Source organism: Salvelinus alpinus, chromosome 16 (genome assembly GCF_045679555.1).
Source record: "Salvelinus alpinus chromosome 16, SLU_Salpinus.1, whole genome shotgun sequence".
In the NCBI taxonomy this organism is placed as follows: Eukaryota; Metazoa; Chordata; class Actinopteri; order Salmoniformes; family Salmonidae; genus Salvelinus; species Salvelinus alpinus.
This window is the reverse complement of record NC_092101.1, coordinates 45,254,690-45,265,724: the sequence shown is the minus strand read 5'-3', so window position 1 is coordinate 45,265,724 and position 11,035 is coordinate 45,254,690. Positions and strand designations below refer to the sequence as shown.

The window sequence follows — 11,035 nt, the reverse complement described above, 5'->3', positions numbered from 1 at the left end:
GATTTTAATTTGTAGTATTTTTAAGACCACCTATATTTGATATCAGAATAAATAACTTGTGTGCTCGGTCTTCCACTATTGTTCAGCTACATGAGATAGAGACATTTCTACAGTAATCTGATGTTCTTAAATTAAGAGCTAAACAAGCATTGAGTGGTACAGGTATCACATACTGTAGTTAGAATGTGGTCAAGGGGCCTCCCGGGTGGCGCAGTGGTCTAGGGCACTGCATCGCAGTGCTAGTTGCACCACCAGAGCCTCTGGGGGCGCGCCCAGGCTCTGTCGCAGCCGGCCGCGACCGGGAGGTCCGTGGGGCGACGCACAATTGGCCTAGCGTCGTCCGGGTTAGGGAGGGTTTGGCCGGTAGGGATATCCTTGTCTCATCGCGCTCCAGCGACTCCTGTGGCAGGCCGGGCGCAGTGCGCGCTAACCAAGGGGGCCAGGTACACGGTGTTTCCTCCGACACATTGGTGCGGCTGGCTTCCGGGTTGGAGGCGCGCTGTGTTAAGAAGCAGCGCGGCTTGGTTGGGTTGTGCTTCGGAGGACGCATGGCTTTCGACCTTCGTCTCTCCCGAGCCCGTACGGGAGTTGTAGCGATGAGACAAGATAGTAATTACTAGCGATTGGATACCACGAAAATTGGGGAGAAAAGGGGATCAAATTTTCAAAAAGAAAAAAAAAGAAAAAAGAATGTGGATAAGATCCACTGAAACATTTAGTCATTATTCAATCACAAAACTGTACTAACATAACCCTTACTGTACATAAACCTTGTTCACTGTCTATTGACATGGCTAATGTTTGTTCCAGCAAGCCAGTGCCACCTTTTCCCATCAAGCCATGTTTTCCAGGGGCAAAAGGGGAGGGACAAAATCAATTTCTGCACCTTGGGAGTATGTCTGTACTGCCATTGCTCACCGTAGCCCCACATTAGCCAACCAACTCGACAAACCATACATAAAACATGACATTAAACATTTTCTTGCATATGAGAATTGAAGGACAATATTCCTGCTTAAATGATCAGGATGCCAGCAACAGGAAGGAACACGTCATCAAGGCACTATGTGATGACGATGCAGTTGTACACCACATAAGTTTTTTTTATAAATATTGTCTGGTTGCTAAGATATTGGGAAAAAATCCTTTATGTGTCTTTATATTGAACTTTGAAAAATTCATTCCCACACCACTAACGTTAGAAAGCTTGGTGTTGTGTGTGTTTGTGTGGTGTGTGTGTTTGTGTGTGTGTTTGTGTGTGTATGATATTCCATGAAACAATTAAAAGAATCAAGAGTAGATGAGTAAATATGAACCAGCAGCACTTTATTTAATGTTGGACAATCATGAAATAACATACATTTATTCAGACAATGAATATGTAAATAATTTGAGCAAACTATTGACAGGGGTTATTCATTGACATGTTTTCCCAACAAGCTAGTGGCCGTCTCTTCCCGTAAGACGAAGCCACTATTGGCAATGAGGTAAGTTCATGACCCCGTTTATACACTGCTGACGAAAATCAACGCTACCTGGGCTCAGTCTAAGATAACCAGTACACTTAAAAGTGATATGATCTCCATGTGTGGCATAGCGTTTATTTTGATCTCCCGGAGGATATTTAAATTGGATGTTCTGTGTGTTCATCAGCTCTTCATCCACAGTGCAGGGTTCTGAAATGAGAAGATTGTACATGAATCAGCAGGTGAATGTGTCCTTCAAGGGCCACTGATATTTAGTTGTTTTTAATTCAAGAAATCACTATACCCATAGATACTTCAGGAAAGTCACTTGTCAATGCCTCAGTAGCATGGTTCAACAGTTGCATTTCAACTCAGGATGCATTTTTAAATAATAGTGAATCAGTTGATCCTTTCCGATCATTAAAGGGGAGTTAAGTTAGCAAGCGAGGGATTGGGTAGGAATTGGGCCAATGTAATTTTAGAGAGAACTTACTCAGGCAGGTTATCGGTCCTGTCCAGATCCCGTCACGACACGTCTTGTACGCTGAAGGGGGCTCAAGGATGTAGTATTTCTGGCAGGCATAATGAACTGATTCCCCGTGTCTGTAGCGTTCTCTGGTATCGTCCGTTGTGTCTCCGTTAATGAGATGTGGAGGTGGTCCGCAGAAATACTTGGGCTCTAGGAAGACATGAGTGAGGTTATAAAAGTACCTTTACTAGTCCTGTATTCAGGGATGGTCCTGGCCATTGCTGCCTGTATTAGCGGACCGATACAGACGTTTGTATCTTCATACCATTGTGGTCACTACAAGCATGTGAGAAAGTGAAGGAAAACACATCCTTACCAGTCTGAGCTGATGAAGCATCCACATTCACCCATACCACCAGACACAGCAGAGTCAGAGATGATTTCATGTTGAGCAAATGGTAGATGCTGTTAAAATGGAAGGAGTAGAACATAAATAAACAGTGTCTATCCCAAAGTTAATGTTTGTCTACAGAGTTCCAGCCCCCAGGGAGCACTGAAGAGTGGGGGACTGATCCAAAATACTGGAATACTCAAACATATTGATTTCAATCTATTGCAGTAGAATCACAGGAAATATCACACAGTTTTTGTGACAAGGCAAAATAGAAAAAGGCTCTGTCTGGTGGAAGTGCCCTCCAAAACATGGACATACAGTGATTGGACTGCTGTGTCATCACCTCTAGCAATGGGCTAATTATTCTTTCCAAGACATTCTGTGTTGCTATAGCCTTTGCTTTGTATTATAAAAGGTTTCATTTTTGGTTGAATAGAACCTAATTTATTTTGCCATGTATATATATGCGCCACATAAAAAATATAATGCTATAAATCCCTAGAAAGATAAAGATATTGCTAAGCAGCAGAAGGACCTCAGTGTCTGCCAGGATAACTAACTACTACAGTATTTCAGGACAGCTGAAGAGAAAACATACAGTTACAGGCCCAGGCCACTAGAGGGCCTGGTCACGCCTTAAAGGGAAATTTCACCCTGGCTCTGCTACAGCATATTGTCAGTACTATATGGTCTGAAAGATACTCTTTGGTCTTCAGGCTACATCCAACAACCTGTAACCCCAAGCTCGTTCAATATGACCACCTGCAACCCCAAGCTCGTTTGATATGACCACCTGCAACCCCAAGCTCGTTTGATATGACCACCTGTAACCCCAAGCTCGTTTGATATTTAACAAACATCAAAATGATCCAAACAACAAGCTGGAACGAGCTTGGGGTTACAGGTGGTTGGATGTATCCTGAGGACCACAGAGTACCTTCCGGACCATGTCATCAAACAAGTCTCACCCCTTTCTCTTTTTACCTGTTCTCTTTGTAAAACTCAGGTCATCTGGAGTCCTTCCACAGTGCTCTGCTGAAAAATACCCTAAAGCGGCAGCATTTTGGGTTCACCAGCATGAGGGAAGGGGCACACCTTGCGGTTATGGTGCACAACAAGATTGTGGGACAAAAGAGAACAAGGGACACTGGACCCCCCCCCCCCCCCCCCCCCCAAAAAAAACCCCCAGTAATGACACAACCACCTCATTCTTCTCTCTGCAGATTCTCAAAACACAATACAAAAACATGGCTCCAAAAATCCATGCCAAGAGCTTCTATTGGCAAGAATGATCTGTCAAAGTCAATGGACAGGGTGAGGATTACAGATAAGTCTTTGAGATGAGAAAGGGGTTTTGTGTTATTGTGTATGAGAACGATTTGAAAGGTGCCATACACAACAATTCATACTGTATAAGAACTGCCCTCCTGAGACTTTTCACAGCCCCCCAGCCCATGCACTTAGTGTAGGCTGATCTTTCCTCTCAAAAGAAGCACCTAATGTCCCTCATTGTCCCTAAAAAATACACTAGTGTGTCTCTAAACACTTATATCCCAATTGGTTGACACCTTTACCAACAATAGCATGTTGCCCTACATCCCTACATTTTTTAAAATGGTAACACCACAAATATGTCTTTTCAAGAGTACAATTCTTCTGCAAGAGGCCCCAACAGTTGGTGCTTAATGTCTATGAGCCCGACACCACTTCTGTCGTGACTGAGCCTGGTTAATATGACCTGATGACTCCTCCAGTCTCCCAGCAGAACTCTGGAAACACTGAAACAAGGAAGAAGAAGTGGAAGAAGGACAGGAAGAGGCCCCAGCCACAAGCAGCTAGAGAGCAGCAAGGCCCCGTCAAAGGCAGGGAGGAAGTGGTGGGTGTGGCTAGACTGTATGCAGATGTTCCTCTGCCAAGAGGCTCATCTTATACGGCAACACCACCGTTGAACTCAAGCCCTGGATTAAAGCTACTGGAGCTGCTTGATGGCATGTGGGCCATGAAGCAGATGTCACCATGGACTGTCATCACGTACTGTATGAAGGAACCAATGTGTTACCTAATATTGTTTAGACATGTGTAAAGAATACAATGTGTTACTCAGCAAACTGGATGTAGTCTATCACATTGCCATCCGTTTTGTTACCAAAGCCCCGTATACTATCCACCACTGTGACCTGTACGCTCTCGTTGGCTGGCCCTCACTACGTACTCATCGCCAAACCCACTGGCACCAGGTAATCTATAAGTCTTCGCTAGGTAAAGCCCCGCCATATCTCAGCTCACTGGTCACCATAGCTACACCCACCAGTAGCACGCGCTCCAGCAGGTATATTTCACTGGTCATCCCCAAAGTCAACACTTCCTTTGGCCGCCTTTCCTTCCCGTTCTCTGCTGCCAATGACTGGAACAAATTGCAATAATCACTGAAGCTGGAGTCTTATATCTCCCTCTCTAACTTTAAGCATCAGCTGTCAGAGCAGCTTACCGATCACTGTACCTATACACGGCAAATCTGTAAATAGCACACCCAACTACCGCATCCCCATATTGTTATTTATCCTCTTGCTCTATTGCACCCCGGTATCTCTACTTGCACATCATCATCTGCACATCTATCACTCCAGTGTTAATGCGAAATTGTAATTATTTAGCCTCTATGGCCTATTTATTGCCTTACCTCCCTACTCTTCTACATTTGCACACACTGTACATAGATGTTTCTATTGTGTTATTGACTGTATGTTTGTTTATGTGTAACTCTGTGTTGTTGTTTTTGTCGCACTGCTTTGCTTTATCTTGGCCAGGTCGCTGTTGTAAATGAGATGGCCTACCTGGTTAAATAAAGGTGAAATAAATAAAACATTTGTAGTATGTTGAACTATACTGTATATACTATACTATTGTCTTTCCAATGTGCTTCTGCTTAATGATGACTGAACCTAATATACAGGCAAAGAAGGATTTGTCTTGCTGGCCTAACAGCAGCCAAGAGAATGGTTGCCTTACAATGGCAAGCCCCACACACTCTGCCATGTCAGCAATTTCCTCATTCATAGACATTGCTCAACTGTCGATCTGTCAACTGCATGATGAAAAATCAGACAATATTGACATTTGGAATACAACTCGACAGCTTAAAATCACTACTTTGACACTGTATGTACATTTGCTTAACTTAATGTTTCTGTTAAAGTTAGTGTTTTTGATCACTCGGTATACGTTCTCTGTACATTTTTTTTTGGGGGGGGGGGGGGGGGGGGATTATGGAGGGATTATGTAAGGTCCTGTGGAGGGGAGTAGGTGGGAGGATTAATGTGTATTAGTGGAATGTCTGTTGGTTTGTGTCTTTTTGTCCTGTTAAACCCCCCAAAAGGTACAAAATGTAAAACTAAACTATATTATACTATACTTGTTCTTCCACTAGTGTTGCAATTATTGTTTTAGCTAAATAATATACATACATATCTACAATATTCTAATATACATACTGTAGGTTTAGAGCTAGCCTCATCTACCAGTGAGGTTAAGGCTTGTGGATGAGGATAGTTTAGAGCTAGCCTCATCTACCAGTGAGGTTAAGGCTTGTGGCTGAGGATAGTTTAGAGCTAGCCTCATCTACCAGTGAGGTTAAGGCTTGTGTCTGAGGATAGTTTAGAGCTAAAAAGACATTGAGGGCTACAGTTAGTTTGAATGCTGATAGGCTCCATTAAAACATTTGTATGGTCATTATTGAATCACAAAAGATGTTGAACAACAAATACTGTACTTACATAACCCTTACATAAGTCTGGTTAACTGTCTATGGACATGTCCTTCAGAATGTTTGTTCCAGGAAGGCAAAATCACTGTTTCCCATAAAGCCATGTTTTCCAGGGGCGAAATGGGAAGGCCAAAATCAATTTCTACACCTCGGGAGCATGCCAGGGTTTAGCAAATATTACCTTACCAACTAAACAAAACATTAAACGTTTTCTTGCATTTGAGAATTTAAAGTCAATATTCCTGCCTTAATGTTCAAGATTCACTCAATGACGATAAGGTAGTTGAAATGCAGGGCAAAGAACACCACAGGAATATTTTTGATAGATATTGTCTGGCTGCTTCAATATTGTAAAACATACCTGATGATAATATTCCTAGATAACAATGAACTAAAGAGTAGATGAGTAAATATGAACCAGAGGCACTTTATTTAATGTTGGACAATCATGAAACCATGACTCTGTAAATCATTTGAGCAAACTATTGACAGGGGTTATTCATTTACATGTTCGTCCAACAAGACAGTAGCCATCACTTTCCGTAAGCTGAGATCAATATGGGCAAAGAGGTAAAGTCATGACCCCCATGTATACACTGCTGATGAAAACCAACACTACCTGGCTAAGTCTACTATGACCAGCACACTTAACAGTGATATGACCCCATGTATACACTGCTGATGAAAACCAACACTACCTGGCTAAGTCTACTATGACCAGCACACTTAACAGTGATATGACCCCATGTATACACTGCTGATGAAAACCAACACTACCTGGCTAAGTCTACTATGACCAGTACACTTAACAGTGATATGACCCCATGTATACACTGCTGATGAAAACCAACACTACCTGGCTAAGTCTACTATGACCAGCACACTTAACAGTGATATGACCCCATGTATACACTGCTGATGAAAACCAACACTACCTGGCTAAGTCTACTATGACCAGCACACTTAACAGAGATATGATTCCATGTATACACTGCTGATGAAAACCAACACTACCTGGCTAAGTCTACTATGACCAGCACACTTAACAGAGATATGATTCCATGTATACACTGCTGATGAAAACCAACACTACCTGGCTAAGTCTACTATGACCAGCACACTTAACAGAGATATGATCCCCATGTGGTAAATAGAGTGTCTTTTTATTTTCCGTCCAATATGCTCATTGGATGTTCTGTGTGTTCATCAGCTGTTCATCCCAAACTGGATAAGGTTACAAGGGCCCAGAGTTCTGAAACAAGAAGATGGTACAGGAATCAGTGTGTGAAAATGTCCTGAAGATCAGGTGGCATTGCAGTTGGGCTCCGTTCCAATTTTCTCCCTCACTCCAATCCCTAGGCCCTTATTACCTCCCCTGGCTAGTCAGAGATCACAGGGGGGCTTTGAAAGGGAATTGATCCCAACAATCCACCATGATCTGTGAATGGGAGTGAGCATGGGAATAGGATAGGGATGTGAGCGTGTGATTGGATATGAATCAGGTAAACGTTGTTTTAGAGATATAACTAATTCAGGCATGTCATCTCTCCAACCCAGATCCCGTTACGACACGTCTTGTAGGATGAAAGGCTATTAAGGGTGTAGTAAGACTGGCAGTCATAATGAACTGATTCTCTGTTTCTGTAACATTCTCTGGTACGGCCCATCGTGTCTCTGTTAATGAGATGTGGAGGTGGTCCACAGAAATCCTTGGGCTCTAGGAAGACATGAGTGAGGTCATTAAAGTACTAGTGATAAAATGTACCCAGCTGCTTTCATTCCCAGCAAGAATAGCAAACTTTCCAGAAATCTTCCCTACCCTTTCTGAAATGCTTTATTTTGCTTAATGTTGTGTGTGAGTTGTAGATAATTGTAAATCTACTTTAAACAATAAATAAGTTGGTTGTGTTGCATTATTTTCCCAATGTGCTAAATCAATACAAATACAATTTACCATCACAAAGTGGAAAGGAGTGACCCCACTGTCCATTGGTTGTGCAGGTGACCTCTGATTCCCCATTCAGAACGTGTCTAGCGTTGCTGCACTCAAACTGTAGCCTGTGTCCATACTTCATGGTGCTGTTGTTTTGGAGAACTCCTAACACATTCACATTATTATTATTATATATTTTTTAAATTTTACCCCCTTTTTCTCCCCAATTTCGTGGTATCCAATTGTTAGTATTACTATCTTGTCTCATCGCTACAACTCCCGTACGGGCTCGGGAGAGACGAAGGTCGAAGGCCATGCGTCCTCCGAAACACAACCCAACCTAGCGGCACTGCTTCTTAACACAGCGCACATCCAACCAGGAAGCCAGCCGCAATGTGCAAGTAGAGATACTGGAGTGCAAAGGAGAAACAAATAAAAAAATGAATAACAATATGGGGATGAGGTAGTTGGATAGGCTATTTACAGATGGGCTATGTGCAGTGATATGTGAGCTGCTCTAAAAGCTGATGCTTAAAGTTAGTGAGGGAGATATGAGTCTCCAGCTTCAGTGATTTTTGCAATTCGTTCCAGTCATTGGCAGCAGAGAACTGGAAGGAAATGTGGCCAAAGGCGGAATATGCTTTGGGGGAGGACCAGTGAAAGATACCTGCTGGAGCGCGTGCCACGGGTGGGTGCTGCTATGGTTACTAGTGAACTGAGATAAGGCGGGGCTTTACCTAGAAAAGACTTATAGATGAAGCCACTGGAGCCAGTGGGTTTGGCGACGAATATGAAGAGAGGGCCAGCCAACGAGAGCGTACAGGTCACAGTGGTGGGTAGTATATGGGGCTTTGGTGACAAAATGGATGGCACTGTGATAGACTGCATCCAATTTGCTGAGTAGAGTGTTGGAGGCTATTTTATAAATGACATCTCCAAAGTCAAGGATTGGTAGGATAGTCAGTTTTACGAGGGTATGTTTGGCAGCATGAGTGAAGGAGGCTTTGATGCAAAATAGGAAGCCGATTCTAGATTTAATTTTGGATTGGAGATGCTTAATGTGAGTCTGGAAGGAGAGTTTACAGTCTAACCAGACACCTATTTGTAATTGTCCACATATTCTAAGTCAGAACTGTCCAGAGCAGTGATGCTGGACAGGCGTGCAGTTGCGGGCAGCGATCGGTTGAAGAGCATGTATTTAGTTTTACTTGCATTTAAGAGCAGTTGGAGGCCATGGAAGTAGTGGTGTATGGCGGTTTGTTAACACAGTGTCCAAAGAAGGGGCAGAAGTATACAAAATGGTGTCGTCTGCGTAGATTTGGATCAGAGATTCACCAGCAGCAAGAGCGACATCATTGATGAATACAGAGAAAAGGCCCGAGAATTGAACCCTGTGGCACCCCCATTGAGACTGCCAGAGGTCCGGACAACAGGCCCTCCAATTTGACACACTGAACTCTGTCTTTGAAGTAGTTGGTGAACCAGGCGAGTCAGTCATTTGAGAAACCAAGGCTATTGAGTCTTCAGATAAGAATGTGGTGATTGACAGAGTCGAAAGCCTTGGCCAGGTCGATGAATACGGCTGCACAGTATTGTCTTTTATCGATGGCGGTTATGATATCGTTTAGGAACTTGAGCGTGGCTGAGGTGCACCCATGACCAGCTCGGAAACCAGATTGCATAGCGGAGAAGGTACGGTGGGATTCGAAATGTTCGGAGATCTGTTTGTTAACTTGGCTTTCGAAGACCTTAGAAAGGCAGGCTAGGATAGATACAGGTCTTTAACAGTTTGGGTCTAGAGTGTCTCCCCCTTTGAAGAGGGGGATGACTGCGGCGCCTTTCCAATCTTTGGGGATCTCAGATGATACGAAAGAGAGGCTGAACAGGCCAGTAATAGGGGTTACAACAATTGCGGCAGATAATTTTAGAAAGAGAGGGTCCAGATTGTCTAGCTCCGCTGATTTGTAGGGGTCCAGATTTTGCAGCTCTTTCAGAACATCAGCTATCTGGATTTGGGTGAAGGAGAAATGGGGGAGGCTTGGGCAAGTTGCTGTTGGCGGTGCAGGGCTCTTGACCGGGGTAGGGGTAGCCAGGTGGAAAGCATGGCCAGCCGTAGAACAATGCTTATTGAAATTCTCAATTATCCTGGATTTATCGGTGGTGATAGTGTTTCCTAGCCTCAGTGCAGTGGGCAGCTGGGAGGAGGTGCTCTTATTCTCCATGGACTTTAGAGTGTCCCAGAACTTTTTGGAGTTAGTGCTACAGGATGCAAATTTATGTTTGAAAAAGCTAGCCTTTGCTTTCCTAAATGCCTGTGTATATTGGTTCCTAACTTCCCTGAAAAGTTACATATCGCGGGGGCTATTCGATGCTAATGCTGTACGGCACAGGATGTTTTTGTGCTGGTCAAGGGCAGTCAGGTCTGGAGTGAACCAAGGGCTATATCTGTTCCTGGTTCTACATTTTTTGAATCTTTTGAAATTCCTCAACATACTCAAAAAGTTCTACAGCTGCACCATCGAGAGCCTCCTGACTGGTTGCATCACTGCCTGGTATGGCAACTGCTTGGCCTCCGACCGCAAGGCACGACAGAGGGTAGTGCAAACGGCCCAGTACATCACTGGGGCCAAGCTTCCTGCCATCCAGGACCTCTACACCAGGCGGTGTCAGAGGAAGGCCCTGACAATTGGCAAAGCCTCCAGCCACCCTAGTCATAGACAGCTCTCTCTGCTACCATGCGGCAAATGATACCGGAGCGCCAAGTCTAGGTCCAAGAGGCTTCTGAACAGCTTCTACCCCCAAGCCATAAGACTCCTGAATATCTAGTTAAATGGCTACCCAGACTATTCACATTGCCCCCCCCCCCTCTCCACACCACTGCCACTCTCTGTTGTCATCTATGCATAGTCACTTTAATTAAACTAAGTAAGACCTGGATGGACCACTCCCTGTGTTTTGGTTAGCGCGCCAGGAGGTTGTAAAAGGTTAGGTAAGTAGTGGGTAGGACTCA

At 43.9% G+C, this 11,035-nt stretch overlaps 1 protein-coding gene across 1 annotated transcript; it reads right to left on the bottom strand.

The window, feature by feature from the left end:
- Nucleotides 1-1,305: 1,305 nt before the first annotated feature.
- Nucleotides 1,306-2,469, bottom strand: LOC139541578 (complement factor H-related protein 2-like). The gene is made up of 3 exons (XM_071346379.1): nucleotides 2,312-2,469; nucleotides 1,960-2,145; nucleotides 1,306-1,676 (listed from the first exon to the last, which is right to left on the bottom strand). The coding sequence occupies exons 1-3, from the start codon at nucleotides 2,424-2,426 to the stop codon at nucleotides 1,474-1,476; spliced, it is 504 nt and encodes a 167-aa protein (XP_071202480.1). The 5' UTR covers nucleotides 2,427-2,469; the 3' UTR covers nucleotides 1,306-1,473.
- Between the last annotated feature and the right edge of the window lie 8,566 nt (nucleotides 2,470-11,035).

Excerpts from the sequence above, each read along its gene's own strand:
- LOC139541578 (XM_071346379.1), bottom strand. The coding sequence starts at position 2,426 with ATGTTCTACTCCTTCCATTTTAACAGCATCTACCATTTGCTCAACATG. Across the intron at positions 2,146-2,311 it reads TGCTTCATCAGCTCAGACTG|AGCCCAAGTATTTCTGCGGA; the intron begins GTAAGGATGTGT and ends ATGTCTTCCTAG. Across the intron at positions 1,677-1,959 it reads AGGACCGATAACCTGCCTGA|AACCCTGCACTGTGGATGAA; the intron begins GTAAGTTCTCTC and ends TTCTCATTTCAG.